The sequence below is a fragment of the Lutra lutra genome, chromosome 1, assembly GCF_902655055.1.
Source record: "Lutra lutra chromosome 1, mLutLut1.2, whole genome shotgun sequence".
Taxonomy (NCBI): domain Eukaryota; kingdom Metazoa; phylum Chordata; class Mammalia; order Carnivora; family Mustelidae; genus Lutra; species Lutra lutra.
The window spans coordinates 220,239,002-220,262,068 of record NC_062278.1 but is presented as its reverse complement, the minus strand read 5'-3'; the positions used below and the strand labels follow the sequence as shown (position 1 = coordinate 220,262,068).

At 54.8% G+C, this 23,067-nt stretch overlaps 1 protein-coding gene across 1 annotated transcript in view; it reads left to right on the top strand.

Moving 5' to 3' along the window:
• LOC125108222 (proline-rich protein 36-like) overlaps positions 1-11,733 on the top strand; it is a 29,701-nt gene extending 17,968 nt beyond the window's left edge. The window contains exons 9-13 of the mRNA XM_047743748.1: positions 625-769; positions 1,204-1,375; positions 9,010-9,075; positions 10,916-11,518; positions 11,606-11,733. Of these exons, the coding sequence (XP_047599704.1) occupies positions 625-769; positions 1,204-1,375; positions 9,010-9,075; positions 10,916-11,518; positions 11,606-11,733 (1,114 nt within the window). The remainder of the gene's footprint in view (positions 1-624; positions 770-1,203; positions 1,376-9,009; positions 9,076-10,915; positions 11,519-11,605) is intronic.
• The last annotated feature ends 11,334 nt before the right edge of the window (positions 11,734-23,067 follow it).

The window sequence follows — 23,067 nt, the reverse complement described above, 5'->3', positions numbered from 1 at the left end:
CTGGATGCCAGGTCTTGGGCTGAGGAGTCAAACAGTCGAACTGACTCTCTGCCTAGAGAAGAACTAGGGCTGGAGAATGCAAGGTCCAGGTACAGGCTGAGCTAGATGGGGGCCCCGGGATGAGTGAGGACCACGGGGAGGTGTCCTGGGGCCCATAGAAGGACCACAGATAGATCTGGCAAAGCACATGGGGTGCGGGGCAGTGGGGTGGGAAGGTTATACTAGGCAGAGGGGCCTGCTTGGGACAAAGGCCCTGAGGGAGGCCCCACCCCCACAGGCTGCCTCAGCTGCCACCCAGGCTTGGGAGGACATGAATGGGTCTTTCATGCCCTGGACCACGGCAAGGTCAGGCCGGGCTGCTCCCTTCCCCCAAGCCCTGGGCTCCTGACTGTCTGAGCTCTGACCTGGAGGAGGGTGGCAGGAAGTTCACAGTTTGCCCTCGGGGGGAGCTGGGGAGGCCCAGGGAGGGGAAGAGCCTCGCCCGAGGTCACCAGGGCCAGCAACACCCTCCTGATTGTATTAGTCTGAGCAAAGCCTGCCCCTCTAGGCCTCAGTTTCCCCTCCGGAGCGGCCTGGTTGAGCCGCGCGACGCTCTCCTCCTGTTCCGACCCTGGCGGAATCCAGTGCGGGTTTTGTGGGCGCCCGCGTCCGCCGACACCTTCCCAGCGCGGCCGGCCTGCGGCCCGGGGTCCGAGGGGGCCAGGGGAGACCCGGAGGGGCCCAGGAGGCCTTGGGGGCCGCGGGATGGGCTGAGGCTGAGCCTGGCCTGGTGCCTGCGGGGAAAGGAAATCCCGCCCGGCTGCCTGCGAGCCCCCTCTGAGCCCTCCCCGCCTCGGCGCCCTGCTGTGTGACTCCAGCCGTCTCTGTCCCTCTCTGAGCCGCCCTGGAGCGGGGCCGAAGGGCAGCGTCTCAGAGAGGTCGCCTGCGTCCCGTAGCCCCTCTGGCGGGTCCCAGCCTGGTTTTCCCTAACCGTGCGGGCCCTCTGCTAAGCCCAGGTTAGGGGGTCGTCGCTGCCGGGTCGCGCCCCTAGCCGGGACTCGGGCCTGGGAATCCCCTGGGGGCTCAGAAAGGGCAGCTGCGATTGGCTGAGGCTGCGTGTGACGTCAGGGCCTCCCCCAACACCCCCTCCCCCCAGAGGCACGTGGGGGTGGCCGCGGCAGGGGAGGGGCCCGGGGTCCGGGTTGATTCGGGGTGTCCCCCCAGCCTGAGGCGGCAGCTGGGCAGCGCAGACGCGATTCTCCTCGGACAGATTTTTCCCTAGTCCCATATCCCCCTCCAACCCCCCCAGAACGGCAGCTGCTCAGGCGGCAGATGCGCCGGCTAAATCCGTCCAGCTGGTCCCTCCGCAGAGCTAACCGCCTAGAACCCATTGTGGGTGGGTAGGGGTGTGTGTGTGTGTGTGTGTGTGTGTGTGTGTGTGTGTGTGTGTGCACACGCGCGCGCGCGCGCGCGCGAGTGCCTGGGGTGGGGGGCATGGCTCTGCCCCCGCCCTGCCCCTTACACTTTGACCCCTGCCTCTTCACAGGGCGGGGTGGGGTGGGGCTCCGCTTGTGGACCCTTCCCCAAGTTCGCATACCCTCCTGCAGCTCTTGAAGGATTTGGGAGACCTGGTGACCAGAGAGGGTGTGGCCCTTTCCAGAGCACCCCTGGGCACAGCACCCCTGGGTCTTCGGTCCAGAAAATGCCCCATGCCGTGCATGAATTAATAATGACAGTGATGAACTACCGTTATCCGGCGCCTACTGTGTGCGGGTACAGGATTCTAAAGCGCGGGTACTATTCCATTTTCAGGGGTGGAAACGGACCCAGAGAGAAATGTTTTGCTGGCTCACATAGCCAGGGAATGGAGCTGGAATTTGAACCCCATGCTTTTAATAATTTCCAGGGGCTCAGGGACCCTCAGCTTTTGGAAGGCTCATAAGGCACATGACTTGCAGTCATCCCCTGCCCTGTGTTTGGGCCCCTCTGAGCCTGGCGCAGACCCTCCCGCCTTTGCTTTTTCGGCCCTATTGGATGCCACTCTCATCTGGAAGTACTGAGGATCCAGGGGGTCTTTCTGGAGGAAGAGGAAGTGGCTCCACTCTGAAATGTTGGGGGTGGAGCTATCAAGGGCTTGAGGGTGCTTCGAATGTGTAGTTCCGCCTCTGGGCCTTTGCACTTGCCGTTCTCCCCATCTGGAATATTGTCTCCAATATGACCTACCCTCCACCCTTCGGGTCTCAGTGCAAATGTCACCTCCACAGTGACAGCTGTGCCATTCCTGTCTGTCCTCTTACCTTGCTTTGGTTTGCTTCATTTTATTTGTCACAACCAAATATGGCACATTGTTTCCCCCACAGCACTGTCTTGTTCCCTGCTGAATCCCCATTGCCTAGAATAGTGCCTGGCACCCAGTAGGCACTCCATAAATGCTTGCTATTCAGAAATCTCAGGGATATGGGAGTGAATAGAGGGCTGGAGGGCAGAGGGCAGCCATGGGGAAGGCGCATATGGTAGTTCTGTCTTGGTGTGTATACAAGAGCCTGGACCATGACCCTGGTACTTCATCCAAAAGTGCCCTCCCAGACCCCACCTCCTTCTGCCTTTCCCCACACCAACCTCCTCCCTTCTCCCTGTTCCTCCAAAAGTCCTTCCTGCCTCAGGACCTTTGCACAGGCTCTGTCTGCTAGCTGGTGGAGATACTCTTCCCCTAGATCTCTGAGCGGTTCCGTCCCTCACCTCATCCCTTGCCTCCTTAGGTCTCATCTTTTTTTTTTTTTTAAAGATTTTATTTATTTATTTGACAGAATGAGATCACAAGTAGGCAGAGAGGCAGGCAGAGAGAGAGGGGGAAGCAGGCTCCCCGCTGAGCAGAGAGCCCGATGTGGGGCTTGATCCCGGGACCCTGGGATCATGACCCAAGCTGAAGGCAGAGCCTTTAACCCACTGAGCCACTGGGCCACCCAGGTGCCCTTTTAGGTCTCATCTTAAATGTTTGCCCCAACATGTCCCCATCTAAATAACCACCACTCTTGGGGGGTCTGGCTGGCTCAGCTGGTAGAGCATGCGACTCTTGATCGGGGGTTTGTGAGTTTGAGCCCTATGTTGGATGTAGACAATACTGAAAAAATAAATCAATAAAATAAAATGGAAATCCCACTGACAGGGGGCGACCATAAAATTAATAATGATAAAAATCACCACCCTTTTCTCTGTTGTGATAGCTTTGCTGTACTTTTTACCGGTGGCATTTTTTTTTAATCATTTATTTGACTCTCTTCCAACCCTACCCACACTCCCTGCCAGTTAGCTGTGCCAGGGAAGGGCTGGAGTCTGCCTTGGTCTCCGCTGGGTCCCTGAGGGCTAGGACAGGGCCTGGCACACAGTAGACACTCAGCAGGCCTGTTGAACAGATGAATGAATGAATGAATGAATGAATGAATGAATGAACGGAGGCACCTATGAGCTCTCTGGTGTCTGTCCTTGTCACATGGAGGGGGGAACCAAGGTTCAGTAGGGAACCCAGTGTCAGAAGCAAAATAGGGCAACAGGAGGTCACCCCTTAAGCAGGGGAGGGGCGCCCAGTGAAATAATAACTAAAAGAGCACTGATTAAGCGCCTACAGTGTACACTTTAGGCTCCAGGCTCTTTGCACATTTTCAGCCAGAACAGGGATTTGAACCCAGGGCCCCTGGTCTCAGAGCTTGTCCAGATCCCCCTCCCCTACAGAGGTTGTGTGCAAGGCCCCAGGCTCACATTAGGCCCTGAGCCAGGCACTTAGTGGAGAGTGGCTGAGGGCTGCCCAGCCTGACACCCTCTTTCCAGCCCCTCAGACCAGGGGCTGGGCTCACTGTGTCTGGCAGGAGCTAAAAGCGTCCTCCATGGGCCCAGGAAACATTAGAGAGAAGCAGTAGGATTTGCAGCCTGATGTGCGAGGAAACTAGAGCATTTATAGCCACTTTCTCAGCTCAGAACCACTGAAACCCTCCCTCCAAAGGCCCAGGTTGTCCCAGAACCCCCTCCCCCAAGTGCAAACGAGGCAAGGGACACCCTGGTCCCCAGAAGTGGGAAGTGTAGAGGGAGGGCTCTGGGAACCTTTGAGCTCCCTGGGATCTGTCCTTGGATATGGATAGGAAACAGAGGCACAGAGAGGGCTCAAGTCCATAGTTCCTTGAGGGGAGGGGGGGAAAGTGTCACATTATCCCTGTTCAAAACCTGCCCTCCCCGGGGCTTTCCATCCCAGCCCAGTGAACACACAGAGCTCCCTCCTTAGGGCTTCTGCCCTGCTGCTTGCTCTGCGTGGGAAGATCCTCGTGTGCCTGGCTGGTGTTTGTTTCTCCCAAAGACATTCTCTGAGCATTTTGGGGAGATAGGGCAGCTCTTCCCACCCTGTTTTGTTTCCTCTAAAATTGTCTCGTTAATCTATTCTTGAATCAATAATAAAGTGGTGAGCTGCCCTTCATTTGGAGCAAGCAAGCCAGTGGCGGGATGGCTGTGCTCTCTGCAGGAAGTTCCAACGCGCATTACAACATGGACGAACCTGGGGGATAGTCTGCTCATGAAATAACCCAGACCCAGAAGGGCACATCCCGTGGGACCCCACTCCCAGGCCCCAGAGGAGTGCTGTCTGCACAGACAGAGAGTAGATGGTGGGAGGAGCTGGGCTGGGGCAGGGGGTGGGGAGCTCGTGCTTCGTGGGGATGGAGTCTCCAGTTTGGGGAAGTGGAAAGTTCTGGAAAGAGACAGATGGAGGGGGGTGGCTGCCTGACAATATGGATGCGCTTAGAGCTTAATGTCATGGAATGGAACACTTACAAATGGTTAAAGCAATAAATATTACATCATGTACAGTTTACCACAATAAAAATAAAAGGAAAATCAAAACTGTTATGGAGAAAAAAACCAGACGGCGACAGTGGAGGGTGTGTGTGAATGACTTCAACTGGTGGCAATTCGGTCATTGTCACCAGGGCTCTCCACTCAGGTGACACTGACGTCAGCGTGTGGAGGTGCCAGTGGGTGGGCGCTGAGCTCACGCTCCTCTCCCATTCTTCTCAAACTTCTCGTGGCCTTGCGCCCTCCCCCCCTCCGCGGGGGGGCCCCTCTGCTCTGGCCACAGGACCTCCATAGTCTTCAGGAAACAGAGCTGAGCCCACAGGCCTTGCCCCGCACGGATCTATTTCTTGAGCTAACTTTACCAAGCACCTACTCTGACCCGGCTCTCCTGGGCAGTGCTGGGGGTACAGTAGGGACCGAGACAGAGCCAAGTCCTGTCCTGGCAGAGTGTGGGGCTCAGGGCAAGACAAAAATCAGTTATTTAACAAGTATTTACTGAGCACCTACTGGACGCCCAGCCTGATCTAGTCACTGGGGGCACAGCAACGAACAGATCAGACGAGTCTCTGGCCTTGTGCAGCTGACGTTCCAATGGGCTTGACAGATGTGAAGCTGTATTAACACGTGAAACCTACTCTGGGCCAGATGATGCTAAAGGAAAGAAGATGGGGAGTGCTGGGGTGGGAGGAATTTTAAACAGATGGTCAGGGAAAGCCTCATGGAGGAGGTGACATCTGAGCGGAGTCTCGAAGGAGGTGAGGGGAAAACTCGTGTAGGTATGTGGAGGAAGAGAGTTCCATGTGGGAGGAATAGCCAGTGCAAAGTCCCTGGGGCAGGACCGTGCCTGACCTGTCGGGGGAGGCATGTGGCTGGAGCAGCCTGACCTTGAGCCAGAGAGGGGGAAAGAAGGAGCAGGGAAGGGGGGGAGGGGGTGAGGGCAGGTGGTGCAGGGCACTGTGTCCCTAAGAGACCACTTCTCCCCTGCCTCAGGGCCTTTGCTCATGCAGTTTCCTCCTCCCGCTTGCTGCCTCCCTTCTTCCCAGACTCACCCCACTAACCTCTCCTTTCCCAGCATAGTTGTCTCAGCTTGAATCCTACCCACCCCAGACTGCGAGCCCCAGGGTCTTAGTCAAAGCTCTTGGGCTTGGTCACAGCACCGACACCGCCCAACACAGAACCCCGCACAAAGTAGGCACTCAGTAAAGACGAGGTCCTAGGTAAGGTCCAGACAAGCTTCAGGGAAGCCTCTTTTTTTTTTCTTTAAGATTTTATTTATTTATTTGACAGAGATCACAAGTAGGCAGAGAGGCAGGTGGGGAGAGAGAGGGATGGGGAAGCAGGCTCCCTGCTGAGCAGAGAGCCCGATGCGGGGCTCGATCCCAGGACCCTGGGATCATGACCTGAGCCGAAGGCAGAGGCTTAACCCACTGAGCCACCCAGGCGCCCCGGGAAGCCTCTTTGCATCCAAGGTTCCACAGAGCAATGGGCCAGTTCTCATCCCATCCCGGCCCTGGAACAGCCCTGAGGCCAGTGGCTCTCCTTGTCCAGCCTCGGTTTCCCCTTCCAGAAGATTCCAATAGGCCACAGTGGAGGTGGAGGTAAGAAGGTGACTCCCGTGATGCAAGCGTGCGGTAGGGGGCAGGAGACCCCCGCCACAACCTCCTGCATCACTGGTGCTGCCCACTCCCCAGCTTCCAGTTCCCCTACTAGTGGGGATTGTGGTGGAGGGGGCTGGGAATAAATACTCATGTCACTTACATAAAACCTGCACAATTAGCATAATGACTGCGGGAGTCTGGAGAACCTGGCAAGGGAAATACTAACTTTAATGACAAACGAGGCAGGCAACCTCCCCATGGGAACAGCTTGTCCTAAGTCCACCCCCTTCTACAAATGGAGAAATTGAAGCCCATGACGGTGAGGTCTAGCGGATCTCTGCCTTCTCAGGGCACCCATGGACACAAAATAAGAAAACACATGAATGACTAAAATAATCTCAGATTATTGTAAGGACTGGGGTGGGGGAGAATGAGGAGCAGTAGCTGTCTGGGGATATCAGGGAAGGCTTTTTGGAGGAGGCAACATTTGAGCTGAGATGGAAAGGAGAAATAAAAGCCAATTTGGGAGGGAAACAGGGAAAGGGCAGAAGGAACAGCACGTGTAAAGGCCCTGGGGTAGGACTGTACCTGGAGGAACAGTGAGGAGACCCATGTGTCTGGAGCAGGTGAGCGAGAGGGAGAGAGGGAGGAGGAGAGGGTGGGGAGAAGATGGGGTGGGAGGGCATGGGGGAAAGTTTTATTTTATTTCAAGGGCACTAGGGAGTCATGATAGAATTTATAGTGAGCAAGTGAGATGATTTTTTGGAAGATTTTATTTATTTATTTGACAAAGAGAGAGATGGTGAGAGCAGGAACACAAGCAGGGGAAGTGGGAGAAGCAGGTTTCCCAGCGGAGCAGGGAGTCTGATGCGGGCCTCCATCCCAGGACCCTGGGATCAGGACCTGAGCCAAAGACAGACCCTTAGCGACCGAGCCACCCAGGCACCCAAGTGAGATGGTCCCTCTGGCTGTGTTTTGGACATGTACACAGGGCAGGCATGGCCCCCAGGGGTCCAGGGAGGAGATGACAGCACTAGTCTCAGGGAGCAACCCAGGGGCCTGGACCAGGCAGGGGCATGGAAATGGAGAGAAATAGGGGAGGTATTTGGATGCAAACACAAGGGACTTGGGGAGTAAAAGAAGAAAGAATCCAGGAGGACCCCCAACACTCTCCCTTCCCCAACCTGGCTCCTCACCGCCCCCCATCTCTCCCATTCTCTTTTGCAGTCAGCTCATATCACTTCCACCAGAAAGCCCTCCTGACCGCCCTGGCTGAGTTGAACTTCCTGCTTTGGCCCTGCCAACGTCCCAGTGCCCTGCACAGCACAGAAGTCCCATGTGTTCCCTAAGAGAAGGAAGGAAGATGTCAGGCTTCTTAGATCTGAAGATTCTGATCTGACAACTTCATCATCCCCACTTCTGGGTTGAGAATCCCACCTGCACCTCCCAGTGACAAGGGGCCCAAGGATGCTTCTCTTTTCTCAGTGGCGGTGGGGGCGGCGGGGGTGGTGGGGGGCAGTTTGAACCCATTAGGGAAACCAAGGCACCATTAGCTGCTTCTCTGCACTGCTTTCCAGTAGGGGTCCCTGGGCTTGGGGGCTTTGGCCCAGCTACTGGAGCGGGAGCCCGACCAGGAGAGATCCGGAGTGGGAGACAGGCAAGCCCGGGAGGGGCTAGGAAAGTGTCTATTTTTCCTCCTGCGGCTGTATTTATAGATTCCCTTTGATGTCCCAGCGGTTGGCTGACCTGGTTCTCCGCTGCTGCTGCGGGAGGAAGACAGGTTCTTGGAGCTGCTTCTTGGAGCTGGGTGGTGGGGTGAGGGTGTGTGTCGGGGGGTGCCTGGGTGTGGAGGGCCTAGGTGTGCAGTGACTGGGCCCCTGGGCTTGAGAGGAGGAAGGCAGGGAGCCAGCCTCCGTTTCCCTATTTGCAAAACCGGGCTGTCAGTGTACCGTTCTCAAAAAGTTGAAAACCTGACCGATTACGTAAGAACGTGTCAAGGGTTGATTAACTCATGGTTCAGGGCACCAGTTAAATGGTCAAGCTGGTTCTAAGAGCATTTGAGGAATGGCATATTTATCAGGGTTTTTCCTTTTAGAGATCATTAGAATAAGATTAGCTCAGATCCCAGCTGGCGAGTGTCCTCCATGCCCCCAAATCCTGAGCGGGGCTCTCTTTTCTGCAATCTGCAAGTTCACGGTCACTTCCCAGGGCCTGGGCTCTCACCAGAGGCGAAGGAGCAAAGTCAAGCAGAGGTTTATTCCTGTGGAGCAAAGCTGCCCTGTAGAACTTTCCGTGATGAAGGACGTGCTGGAAATCCAAGCTTCCCCCCACCCCACCCCACCCCACCCACGGCAGCCACCAGTCATGGGGTTCTCCAGCACTTACCTGCTGGCTAGTGTGAGCGAGGACTTGGACTTGTAATTTCACTGTAGTTGACTTCTGCTGACATTGGCATAGTCATCTGTGGCTAGTGACAGCACAGTGGGCAGAGCAGCGGGAAGAAAGTGATCTGTGGGGGCCATTTTAGACAATACTCCCGTGGGACGTCGAGAACACATGCTGCTCTCCCCAAGCTTTCTGTATGTTTTCTTAACAGGTATAGATCACGATGGTGGCAAGACGGCAGCGATGATCATAGCCCTGCTCGTGGAGCAGCCCCCGGGTGAGAGGTGTCACTCCCCAGGCCCCCAAGAAGTGTCTTGTTGACCCCAGTGGGTCCCAGTTTTACAGCTTGGTGACTTTGGGCCAATGGCTTAGCGTCTCTGGACCTCAGTCTCTGCTTCGGCAACAAGGGACTACTATCAAGGGTTCCCATGACCTCACTGGATTTGGGGGAGAATTTGATGCGCGAATCTACCTCAGGAAGGCTCGCGGCTGGAGATGCGTGCTATTGGTAATCCTGGGTTGGCTTCTTTCATCTCGACCTCTGTTTTCACATCTGTGAAATGGGGGTCAACGGGACTGGAGAGCTCAGAATCTTGCCATAAGACAGAGCTCATTCATAGAAAGGCTGTAAATGGGACTCCGGGCCCCCGGTTAGCACTGGGGAGGTGGTTATTACTGCTGATGGGGACAGCGACAGGAGAGGGGGGCCAGCTTCCCAAGGGCACACAGCCAGGCAATGCCAGAGCCGGGAGCTGAAGCGGGGTCTTTCCCACTGAGGTTGGGAGCAGCGCCAGGCCTCTCCACAGGGTCAAGAGGGACGGCGTCGGGCCTCTGAGGACCCGGCGCCCAGGCTCCAGGGTTAAGCCCATACGGCAGCTGAACTTCCGTGCTTCGACTCCTCTGAAATCCCTGGGAAGCGAGGCATCGGATGTCCCGGAACAGGCCCCTGCTCTTGACAGGCCGTACACATGGAGGGACAGCTGGCGAGGACGGGCGGGCCAGGCAGGAGGGGCCCCTGGGAAGGGGCACCTTGGCCAGGAATAGAGGTCAAAAGCTGCCCCAGCGGAGCCACCTCCAGACAAGGGCCACGAGCCTCCTCTCCACAGTCCTCCAGACCCCCTGTTCTCTCATCAACACTTGACAAGTATTTATGGCACGCACGTGCCCCTGCTGAGCCCGCTCCTGAGCCACCGCGCAACCGAAGCTCAGACAGCCACAGTCCCTCGTCCAGGTCCCACAGCAGAAAGCAGGGCAAAGCTGGGGCTGTAAGCCAGGGGCTCTTGCTCCTGCGTTAGGGCCTTTGCACCTGCTGTCCTCACGGCCTCCCTTGAGCCCTTCCAATTAGCCTTTAGCCCCGTTTAGATGACAGCTCCCGTGAGCAAACTTCCCCAATCCACCGGCTTCTGAAGCCCTCCATCGCAGTCCTTTGACCCTACAACCCACCAACCATCTCCCCCACTAGACTATGACCCCTTCCAGCTGGGGCTCTGTTCCCTGCCCCCAGCCCAGGCTTGAACACAATAGGTACTTGTTGAATACTAAGATGTGTTGATGACAGAACGGAGTCAGAATTTCTACTCGCGCCTATTTCAAAATCAGTCCCTTGATGGGTAGGGAGGCGTCAGAGGTCTGCCCTGGGATTTGAAGGGGATATGCACGGATGGAGTCTTTCTATCACTGCCTGATGTAGCCCTGGACTGGGTGCTCCAGACTGGGGAGGGGGGTGTCTCTGTAGGGGTTTGTTGGGTAATGGGGCAGCACAGGGTGCCCCCGGAGGAGGGAAACCTCAAACGCGCTGGCTGTTCCAGTCACAAAATATGTAGGGAGGTGAAGGGGCTCAGAGTGGGAGGGGACTCAGGGAAGGGAGGGGGGGAGGGTCCTCGGAGGGGAGGGGGCTCAGAGTGGGCAGGGGCTCAGGGAGGGCAGGGGCTCAGGGAGGCTGACGGCTGGAGCGCCTGCCTCCGTTCTGTTTTACCCTGGGGCCCCTGGACCCCGGGGTTAGGAGTGTATCCTGTCACCGGTTTCGCGTCCCTCCAGAAACCTGACCTCATCCCCAGGGCTCAGGGTCTCCTCCCGGCCTGCACCCTACCCCCCTCCTCTCTTCTTGGGCCCTCCAGGTTCCCTCCGATCTCCTCCCCCACCTCCCCAGTCAGCTGTGTTCGTATTTATAGCGGTGAGGGCCCCTGTCGCTTTACTTCCGAAAGGGATTGTGTCCCTTACTCCTGCCTTCAGAACCCCCCACACCTGTTCCCGGCACGAGCCTCGCCTCGCGGCCAGGGGGAGGGAGCGGCCTGGCTCTCGGGAGCCGCCGTGGGACAGGGGCACAGGCCGCCTCCCCGCTCTCTCCGAGGCCCCGCCCCTCTCGGAGCCCCCTTCTCCAAGTCTCCGCCTCCCGGAGCCCCCGTCTGATCTCAAGACCCCCTCCCTGCACACCAACCCCGAGCCGCGTTCCCAGGCCCCCAAGGCCCCCGGCCCCGCCCGCCGGGGCTCTCCTCTGCCCTGCCCATTGTCCTGGCTCCCGGTGCTGGGGGCTGGGCGGGCAGGGGGCTTGCGCGCAGGGGGCTGGAGCCCGCCCGCTGCCCACCGGTCTCTGGGCAACGCTGGCAAAGCCCGAGCGATGCTGGCCCTTCCAGCGGGGACACAGAGGCGGCGCGGTTCCCCGGGAGGGGCCACAGCTGGGGAAGGGGGTCACAGACAGCAGGCGGGTCTCGCTGCCCCGGGTTGGAGAGAGGTTAGTGGGCGCAGCCATGGGAAACCTTCTCCCTGCGCTGCCCCCCAACCCCTTTACCATCCTTCTTCGCCTTCAGACCCCATAATGGGCTCTGGGCACGCCGGGTTCCCCGCGTCCCCCACAACCTCACCGCTGGGTTCGTCAGCGAAGCCCACAGCGCCCCTGGGGAAACCGGCCCAGGAGCATTTTGGGGACAGGGCCTAGGGTTGGAGCCCCATCTCTGCATTTAGGTATGGCTGGGACTGGTCCGACTGTGTGCGGAGGCATCCCGGCTCACCCCCCTCTCCTCCACCTGAACCGTGGAGATGGCCCAGAGCCCCTGAGGTGGGAAGACCTCCCAACTCTGAACCTGTCTGGATAATCCCTTGAGAGTGGGAAACGAAGTCTCTATACCCGCCCCCCCACCGACCCTGGGCCACAACTCCTCTGGGTACTGGGGGGCTGTGGGCTCCAGGCCAGTGTGGCGAGGGCAGCTTCTCCGTGGGGAGAAGGGACCCAGCTGTCCCCTCCACCTGCCCGGGCAGCCACCAATGTATGTGCTCCTGCCAGGACCCACCTTTCCATTGGGTTGGGTCCCGACAGCCCCACTGGGGCGGATTTGGAGGGAGGCTGGGGAACAGAGGAGGGAAAGTGGGTTGGTTTAGACAGACAACTCAGAATTTCTCAATAAAGAGCAGAAAAGTGGAGTGGTCACTGGAGAGGAATGTGGGATCAACAAAAAGGTTTTAGAAAGACGCCAAGTGTCTTGAACAGTGTAAACGCTCACCAAACGGACACTGCTAAATGTACTTTTATTAGATAATAATTAAAATCATTATCCTAATGACGGTTATTACCAGTTCCCGATGCTTTGGGCAAATCCCAAACGGCTCCAAAGTCTGTCATTCCCTTCAGCCCACAAAGGAAGGGCTAAAAGTAACAGCAGGCCCCAGGGGCTAGGAGCCCAGGGTCTAGACCCAAGGGTGTCCACACGGAGGCGTCGTTTCTATTTTCATGCCTTGGTGGCAAAGCCCAGGAGGCTATAGATTCCTGCCTCTCAGGCCCAGTGGAGCCGTAAGGAGGCTCTCCAGGGAGGATGAAAGCTGGAACCAGCTTCTAGAAGCTGCTCAAGCAGGGATGGCCCCCAATCAAAAGGTGGGGAGTTGGGAGTCCCCCCAGCCTGGGTTCCCCCAGTGACCAGTTTGCAGGTTATGTCTGGGAGGGGCTACATCCCAGACTTGGGTCTGAATGCTGGTGCTTTTCTGCCAATGCACATTTATTGAGTGCCTGCTGTATGCCAGGCCTATGTGGGGCCCTGGGAACTCACTGAGGCTGTGCCAGATATTAATGAAAGAATCTCCCAAATACACTTGCAACAGTGCAAAGGTCCTGGGGCCACATGCCCTGAACAAGCCCATTGTTTTCTTGTCTCAGAGCCTCATTTACCCCATCTGTGAGATGAAAATAATCAGACCCCCAGAGAAGCTGCCTCTCCAGGTCACGGGCGCGCATGCGTGCTTTTGGCCACCTGTGTCGTCATTCCCCCACGCTCCAACGTCAACTTCCTTATTAGGCTTTACTCCCCGCCCCCGCCCCCATCCAGGGGTCAGCTTGGCTAGGACAGGCATGTGCTGTAACTGCTGGGCCTGGCATGCAGTCGGTGCTCAATCAGGACTTGCCAACTGCATAAATAATAAGCATTAAAGAACACTGAGTATGCGCCAGGCTCTGTGTTAAGCATTTTGTAAATATATATATATATATATATATATATATATTTTTTTTAAGATTTTATTTTTTTCAAAGATTTTTTTTTACTTACTTGACAGACAGAGATCACAGGTAGGCAGAGAGGCAGGCAGAGAGAGAGCGGGAGGGAAGCAGGCTCCCTGCTGAGCAGAGAGCCCGATGCAGGACTCGATCCCAGGACCCTGAGATCATGACCTGAGCCGAAGGCAGAGGCTTTAGCCCACTGAGCCACACAGGTGCCCCCAAGATTTTATTTTTAAGTCATCTCTACACCCGATGTGGGGCTCGAACTCACCACCCTGACATCGGAAGTCGTGTGCTCTTCTGATGGAGCCACCCAATCCCACGCTACGCTGCCTCTCTGCTTGGATCTTGTGGGCTGGGGGGCTGTCTGCGTGTGCATGCATCCATGTGCATCTCTGTGTGCTCTTGGTGTAACCGAGTGTATGAAGATCAGACACACCTGGGGCTCACACAGGCCAGGGATGAAGCCCCTGGGTCTGCAGGTCAGTGGGTGCCCCAGTCCCGGGGGGCTGGAGAGGGGAGAGCAGATAGGAACAAGGTCCAGCCCTCAGACCTTTTTTTTCCTCTCCTAGAGCAGGGGGCCCCCTCCCACCTGCCGTGGGCTGGCCCCCCGCCCAGCTGCCGACCTCGAGAACCCGAGCTCCCCCGGGGATGCAGGCAATCAATTAGAATTGGCAGCAAGGCCTAAGTAAAAGTCCTCCTTTAATGAGGAGGCTGGAAGAGCTGCTGCGGCCTGCAGCTCCTGCGTTGAGCCAGGCTGGGCCCAGGCCCCGGGGTCTGGGCTGGGGGCAAGGCACAACAGGGACAAGACACGCCGCTCTGCCCTCCCAGGGGCCTCACAGTCCAATGGGAGTGACAGGACACCAGGGGACCCGCACAGGGTGTTAACAGCTGCAATGGGAATGAACTAATGAAGGGCAGCAGCGGGAACCAGAGGGGGTCATCAGATACCAGGGCAGGCTTCCCGGAGGAGGTGATCCATAGACTGAGATCTGAAGGATGCATAGAAGTGAGTCCTGAAGGGGGAAGGGAGAGAGAATACTGTGGCACGGTTAGGAGTTATTCCACGCGTTCTGGTTGTCTTAAGCTGTGTAACCAGCCTCGGACAACAAGCTAATGCACCTCAGGAGATGTCTGTTTCCCAATCCCGGGGGACCTGTGAATACATCTTACCCTCCATGGCAAAAGGAGCCTAAGCTGCAGGTAGAATTAAGGCTGCAAATCAGTGGGGGTTAAAATGAAGAGATTATCTTGGATTATCCATGTGAGCCCGGTGTAATCGCAGGGTTTCTTATAAAAGGGAAGCAAAGGAATGCGAGAAAGGCCCCATGGGTCGTTTCTGGCTGGGAAGGCAGAGGAAGGGGGAGGAGGGGCACCAGCCCAGGACCGCTGGCCTTCAGAATCTGGAAGATGCCCTGACAAGGTGCCTCCCTGGGCCTCCAGGGCGTCAGCCCCGCCTGCACCTGGGCTTTCACCCGGGGAGACCAGTGCCAGACTTCTGGCCACAGACCTTGAAAACACTCCCTGTGCCTTGTTTGAAGCCAGAACTTTGAGGCAAACCTTGGAGGTCCTTGGCTTGTCGCTGTGCAGCCCCAGTGTCTGCCCTTGTCCTCCTGCGGCCGAACCTCCATGTGTCTGAATCTTCCTTCCCTTTCTCCGACAAAGACCCCACTCCTGGGGTGTGGGGTCCACCCTAAGTCCGGGATGACTCCGTCTCGGGGTCCTCCCCTAGGGATTACACAGATTATGCCTGCAAGGAGCCTACTTCCAGATAAGACCTCATTCTGAGGTTCCAGGTAGAGGGGCGACGAACATGTCTTGGATTTTTGTCTGTGTCCCCCTGTGAGATGTCACCCCAGGAGGGCAGGAACTCTGCCCATCTTGGATCTTGTAGCGTCTCCTGTGGCCAGAGTACTGCTTGGCACACAGTAGGTACTCAGTAAGTGTCCATTCATTTGGCAAGCGATTATGGAGCACCTCCTGTGTACAGGGCCTGCTAGGCACTGGAACTGGTCCTAGGGAGTAGGTTACTGGACCTTGATCTTTCCACACCTTCTCTGGAAAAGGAGAAAATGTCCAATTCTTCATTGTTGCAAGGGCCCAAGGCAAAGAGATCTAGGCATGGGGAGAGTTTGATCTCTGGTTCTTTTCTGCGTAAACCTAGGTACCAGGAGCCCTAACGGGGACCTGGAGGCAGAGGGAGAGGGGATGCTGGTGGACATGGTGCTTCTACAGGAGGAACGAGCCCCTCTGGGGGGATGAGATGGGGGATATCTGTCCCACCCAGGACTGAACTGAGAGGGGGAGGCCACATTTATGATACTCTTACTGTTTGCAAACTCCTGGACATTTTCCCTGCTTCTCTCCAATACCTCACTCAGAGCCTGTGCGGGAGGGTTTCACCCCATTTGATGGCAGTGGGGGTGGGATCCAAGGTCTACAGATAGGGAGGGATGTTGAGGGGTACAGGTCCATTGTCCCAGAAAACAGGAACTGAGTACCTATTATGTGCCAGGCCCTGTGTTGGGAGTTCTGGGTTCACTGCAGTGGCTGAGACTGTCTGGTGGCCCTGTCTCCATGGGGCGGGCTTCCAGTCCTGTAGGAGTGATGGACTCAACACCAGGGTTTTATAAGTTAGGATGATGAAGGTCATGATGGGGGGACCCCCAGGTATTTTGGGGATGCAGGCAAAGCACCTGACCCAGTATGGGGATCAGGGAAAGCTGCCCAGAGCAGAGAGAACATGGTGCAGGGAGGGGGCACAGCATGTACAAAGGGCCTGGGGTGAGAACCAGAGAAAAGAGTCTTTGTAAGAACTGAAGAAGGGACTATAGTAGACATGTTGGTAAGGGTCCACTCATGCAGGGGTGTCTGATTTATTATTCTAAAGTCTTTTGGGGAGGTTCATATTTGCCTTGAAAATCTTCTTCTGTCCTTTGACTTTTAAGCTTATATGCATCATTTTTTTAAACATTTTATTATGGAAAATTTCAAATATATATAAAAGTAGAGAAAATACTACAAGAATCCCCAGCTACCCATAATCAATGTCAAATTTATCAATTCATGACTGATCCTCTTTTACCTCTTTTGGTATTATTTTTTTTCTTTTTTTTAAGTTTTATTTATTTATTTGACAGACAGAGATCACAAGTAGGCAGAGAGGCAGGCAGAGAAAGAGGGGAAAGCAGGTTCCCTGCTGAGCAGAGAGCCCGATATGGGGCTCAATCCCAGGACCCTGGGATCATGACCCGAGCAGAAGGCAGAGGCTTTAACCCACTGAGCCACCCAGGCGCCCCTCTTTTGGTATTATTTTGATGAAAATTCTAGACACCATATAATTTTTCCATATGCAGATCAGTTTGTATCTCTAAAAGATAAGGACACTTGGTTAACAATTTAACAATACTTCCATAAAAGCATCAAATATCCCATCAGTCTTTGAATTTCCAATTATGTAAGAAATGTTACAGTTCTTCCCCTACAGGTTAAAGCAGGATCCGAATAAGGTCCACACACACAATTGGTTGGTTTGCCTTTAAGTCCCTTTTATTCTATAGATTCCCATCCATCTCTTTCCTTTTTCTCTGCAATTTACTTGTCGATGACATAGCATCCTGTTTTAGGTGCGTGTCTTCAAAAACACATGAGATGGATTTTGTTTATTGCTGTTCCTATGTGTCCGATCTGAGAGTCTGTGCCTTTCAAGTGTTAAGTTTAGTCCACTTACATTTATTGCATTTACAGACATATGTGGATCTATTTTCATCACCTCCTTCAGCTGTGTTTTCTGTTCAATGTGACTTTTTCCTGTTGCTTCCTTTTTATCTCCTCTCCAACCTTCTGTTGAATTCGCTGGATTTTCTTTATTTCCTTTCGTATTCCTTCAAGTGTTTTGGAAATTATTCGTGCTCTTCCTGTCCTTTGGACAGTCACCCTTATACCTTTCAAGCTTCATATTTAGCTTATCATAGCAGAAAGTTATCAATGTCTTTTTGTATCTGCCAACAAGACAAGATCTTGGGTTTGTGCATCACCCTCCACACGCACCTGCCTCCATTCTCCATGCCACTCTTGAGTCCCACCAGGACTCCCCCAGGGATGGAGAGGTGAGTGGGGGACCCATGTGGGACATCACTGCCTGCAGGGATGCAGAAGAAGTGGAGATGGATTCCAGAGGCCCTAACTCTGTGTGTGACTTCAGACATGTCCTGATTTGGGCCTCAGTTTCTCCATCCGTGGGAAAGCATTATGTGTCCCTCCAGTGCTGACATCTGGGTTTTGAGCCTCCCCCCACTGTCTTCTTTGTTCCCGCCAGCCAGGCAAGAGACTGTGCCGGCAACTGGAGTGTAGGACTGTGATGAGGGGCTTCAGGAGCTGAAGGAGAATGCTAATGTCATTATTTACTTCGCTGAGCTAAATAATCTTGGGAATTGCTCATCGGGGCCTGATAATTCGATTGGATTTCATGCACAATTAGGCCTTCAGAGCTGAGGCATTCGTACTCGAGTTCAGGGAAGAAGCCAGTCTCCCTGCCAGAGAGGCTCAAGGTGAGGGCACAGCAGCGGGGTCCCCCAGGCCCAGGGAAGGGTCAGATGTGCAGGCCAGCGGGAGGCCCTGGCTGTCCCAAAGTCAGCGGGTCCAGCCCCAGTGTTGAAGTTGTGACCGATCAGGTTCAACTTGTCACCGCTCATTTATTACTTGATTTGTATTTGGAGATTTATATTTTTTTTTAACCAAGTCCAGACAATAATATCCCATAAAGACCACCTCAGTCAAGGAATAGAGTTAATGTTTTGTCGTTTTTATCTGAGGTGTGTGTTTTTCTTCTCAGCATGAAAAAATTCAGAATGATCAATTTATTTATTTTTTTAAAGATTATTTATTTATTTGACACAGAGAGAGGGAGACAGCAAGAGAGAGAACACAAACAGGGGGAGAGGGAGAAGCAGGCTTTCTGCTGGGAAGGAAGCCCAACACGGGGCTTGATCCCAGGACCCTGGGATCATGACCTGAGCCCAAGGCAGTCGCTCAACAACAGAGCCACCCAAGAGCCCCTGGAATGATCAATTTAAAATCTAAGTCAGATCCATTCCTCCTCTGCCCATAGCCCTCCAGAGCTCCCACCTGCCTGGGGATAAAAGCTCAAGTCCCCCTTCCCCCGTGGCCCCCAGGGCCCTGCAGGACCTGCCCTTGTCCCCTCCCTGTCCTCCCCTCCTCCTTCTCGCCCCCTCACTCACTCTCCTCCAGCCACATGGGCCTCCTTGCTGTTCCTCCAACATTGTAGGCCTGATGCTGCCCCAGGACCTTTGCACAGGGTGTTCCCTCTGCCTGGAATGCCCTTCTCCTATCTTTTCTTCCTAGTGATTGGTCACCTATCCACACTTTAGTGCCTCTGCTCCAAGTCCCTCTCCTGTGCAGCCTTAACCCTCCCACCCAAATCAGAGCCTGCTCTCCCTTTCCCCTCTAGACAACGCTCTCCAAGCAACTCCAGCTTCCTTCTGCCCCAGCCTGGCCTTCAAGGCTGGAGAGTGGTCTAAGGGGGAACCTCCTGGGCTCGAGGACCTGCCTGGGCACCCAAAATAACTTCTGAAAGAACACAGAACAGCAAACCAAACGCATGTGATGTGCACGTCACTGAGTCTCTAAGGCGGACCAGGGTCTCCCGGATCTGCGTGTCTCTCTCCAGCTCCCCTTATCTGTGCGTGTCCCTGAACCTCGGTGTCTCTCTGTGTCTGCCTCTCTCTCCCCTCTGTCTCTGTCCTTCCCATGGAGCAGCACTGCTTCGTTCACTGCCTCCCCCACCCTCCCTCACCTTCTTCTTGTCCCCCTCCCTGCCTCCTCTTTCCCCCCCTGCCCTCCCCCACTCCACTGTGGGCCCCCTACCCTTCTCTCGCTGGTTGTGGGTTGCAGATTGTCTGACCTTCCTCCAGAAGCACCTCCTTCCTCTCTCGTGAACTCTCCTCTCTCCGTTGACATTCTATTTTAGTCTTTGTTAGCAGGGATCTCAGAGGTGCTGGGCACCCTTCCCCAGCACTGCCCATCTCTGAGCTCCACATTCCCCTTCTCTACTGAGGTGGGGCCCCCCTCTATTTTCGGGGCCCTCCATCTGCTCCCCGCCTCCCCAGGTACTCAACTTAGAGCTGGGGTGCGGAATTGAAATGTATCCTGTGGCCTCACCTTCTCCTTTTCTGGGGGAGTGAGGGTGGAGAGATCAGAGAGGGAAAGGAGCCTCCCCAAGGTCACACAGCAACTGGCCTGAAATGCCCTGCAGCCTCAGGTGCTAGTCCCAGTGGCTCTGCTTGCTGTATGACCCCCACTGGTTCCGCTTTCTCATCTGTATGGGGACAGCAAGAGTGCCACCTCACCCGATGACAAAACAAGCCAGTGCAGGGAAGGTAACTAGAGTGTGTGAAAGATGGGGTCGTGGGGACCACTGTGGACGGGGACATTCCCAGGAATGGTAATTGGGGGTGCATGGGCTGGGTGCAGGCAGATGGGATGAGTGATCTGTTGCACCCCAGAAGGGAGTGTGGTCTGTGGGGGCTGGGAATGTCAAGAGCACTGGGTTGCCTAGCAACGAGGCTGAAGCCTGCAGCCAGGACCAAGACCACTGATGTCCCAGGATCTGGGGTGGGGTAGGCACCCAGGATTCTGCTGGGAGGGGCTGACATTAATCAAAGAATGTGAGTGAGTGTGTGTGTGTGTGTAAACTCATTTGTCCCATTATCATTATTGAGCACCTACTGTGTGCCAGGTGATGAAAACACCACAGTGAACAAAACAGACAAAAGTGTCTGTCCTCATGGAATTAACATTGCAGATGGGGAGAGGGAGGGTTAGCAAGGTCAAGTGGTGAGCTGTGCTGCGAACAAGACAAAGCAGGGTGGGGGTCAGGGAGGGGGATTTTTTATTTTAGACAGAGAGTGGTCAGGGAGGGCCTCTCTGAGGAGGTGATGTTTGAACACGGACCTGGAGTTGATGAAGGAGGGAGCCATGCAGAGATATGAAGCAAGAGAGTTCTAGGCTAGAGGGCAGAGTTTATGCAAAGGCTGAGACAGGACACTTCCTGGGTGATGAGGGATGTCTATACACACACACACACACACACACACACACACGTATTTTTACAAGTCACAGGATAATATTCTAAATCAAACTCCTCTATCACTTTTAGCAGTTGTGTAGTACTCCATGGCAGGAGCATAAGGTGATATCCTTAATAAGCTCTAGTCCTAGAACGACCCTTCAAGGACCCCCGCCTCCTGCTGCTGTGAGTGGGCCAATGATTCATTTCTAAACAATGAAATACAGCACAAGTGATGGAAAGTTACTTCTGAAATGAAATAGGTTATGTAACAGTGTAACTTCTCTTTTGCTATTTCTCTCCTCTCTCCCTCTCTGCCCCCACCTCCACCTCTGCCTTCCTCCCTCCTTCCCTCCCCCTCTTTCTCCCTCCTTCCTTCCCTCACTTCCCTCCCTCTCCTTAGCTCCCTCCTTTCCTCTCCCTTCTCCTCCCTCCTTTCCTCTTTCCCTCTGCCCTCTCCCTCCATCCCTCTCCCTGCCTCTCTCTCTCCCCGGCTCTTCTTACCTGCTTGCCCTGATGGAGAAGGCCACCTGGCAAGAAACTGTATGTTGCCAACATGCACGGGGCTGACTTGAAGCTGAGCCTGCCCCAGTTGTGCCTTCTGATGAGACTGCAACCCGGTTTCTCCTGAAATGTGGTTTTGTGAGACTCCGAAGCAGGACAGTCAGCTAAGCCACGCCTGGCTTGTGGACCTGCAGAAACCATGAGTAGGAGGAATGTGTGGTGCTTAAAGCCTCTCACTGTGGGGTCATTTCTTACACAGCCAGAGATGATTAAGACAACAGGAAGGATTTCCTCCTTGGCATCTGTTTCTAAAAGGGGTGGGAAAGAGGCAGAGGGAAAGGTGGAGGCAGAGGCTTATGGGTGGGGACAGGTGGGGAGGTGGCTGTCTGGGGCTCAGAGAGGGTAGTTTGGGCTTGGCTCACAGGGCGGTGGGAGCCGCAGGTGGTTGTGGGATGGGATGAGCCTGGGATTTGGATTGGCCACTCTGAGCAGGGCTGTGTGGGGGCTGAGCTATTGGGGTGAGAGCAGGACTGGAGAGGTGAGAGCCCGGGTCTGGGACCCCAGAAAGCCCCTGTCCCAGCAGCCCTGACTGTGATTCCACTCCAAATTTAACATCTGCTTCACCCTCCAACTACCCCCAGATCGTCCTGCCCCGCTCCCTCTGCCACCCATGAAAGAGAATGGAATTGTATTTTTATAACTTCTTGTTTTTCCCCAAACTGAGTCCCATGTGCACTGGGCTAAATTTAAAATCGGGTGGATGCAGGGTGATCACGTTCACTGCCGCTCCCCTTGGAACAGAATAAACGCCTCCATTCAGGTGCGGCATCTCCCAGGGTGCTGGGTGAGAGGTGCTTTCTGGCTGAGGAGCGCCAGGGCTGAGTCTGGAAAATTCACACTTGGACCCCAGGGGCCTCCTCCCTGAAGCCCGACCCTGGTCACCCTGCTTTGGAACTGCCTGTTTGTGTATTTGTCACCTCTGTGGGGGTTTGCTTTTGCTGTCCCCTCTGCCTGGCACAACTTCCCCACGAGTCGCTAGGGCTGGCTCTCACCCTTCAGTCCCAGCTCCAGCATCACCGTCTCTGGGAATCCCTCCTTGACCACCTCAGCTCAGAAAGCTGCCCACTCACTTTCTATGCCATCATTATACATTTTCTTTATACATTTGCCATCTCCTGGAATCCTCTTAGGCTCATGACGTCGAGTCATTAAGTACAATTATAGGAACTGGACGTTGCCCGCCCATCCCTTTTGACATCTTGGTCACCCTCCCCAGATAACTCATTTACCACTCAGCAAACATGTTTTAAGTGGCTACTGCACTAGACCGTGTATCCGATGATTCCCAACCCTGCGTGTATATTAGAATCAGCTGGGGAGCTTTTAACTCTGGCCACCACCTTCCACCCTGCCCACCTCCTACAATGTGGGAGATCCTGAATTACTCCATCTGGAGCTGGGGGCTGGTCCCAATGTTCCACCCCAGGGTAGAAGTTTCCAGGCTTCCTCATACCCCCACAGGGCTGTGCTCACTGCTGCCACCAAGGTCTTTGCGCAACCTGGGCCTCTGCCCAAAACATCCTCCCACTTCTGTCCCACCCGTGTAAATCCTCCATTTATTTTTAATGTTTGAAAAAAGAAAAAAAGGTGCAAAGATGAATTTAGCAAACACCTGTGTATCTTCCAGTCAGGACTGACAATGAAGGGTTAACACTTGTCTTACTTGCGGTGGGTCCTTTTCATCTTGTAAGAAGCAAAGAAGACATCCCAACTAAAGAGGAGGTCTCCTTTGAGCCCCCCTTCCTTTTACACAGTCCCATACGCTCACGTGAGTGCGCTTTCACACACACGGCCGTGAACAGTGAATAGGCTTGTTTTGTGCATTAAAAATATGCGTTAACGTACTGATACGGTGAATAGAATTCTGCAACTTGATTTTTTTTCTCCTCAAAAAAATTTTTTAGAAGATTTTATTTATTTAGAGAGAGAGAGAGCACGTGAGCAGGGGGAGAGACAGAGGAAGAGGGGCAGAGAGAACCTGAAAGCTTAGCGTGGAGCCCACTGTGGGGCTCAATCACTCGACCTTGAGATCATGACCTGAGCCAAAAAAATCACAATCACTTAAGTGATGGTGCCACCCAGGCTTGGCATTTTATTTTTGACTGGCTGGGATCCCGCTGAAGCTCTCCCACATG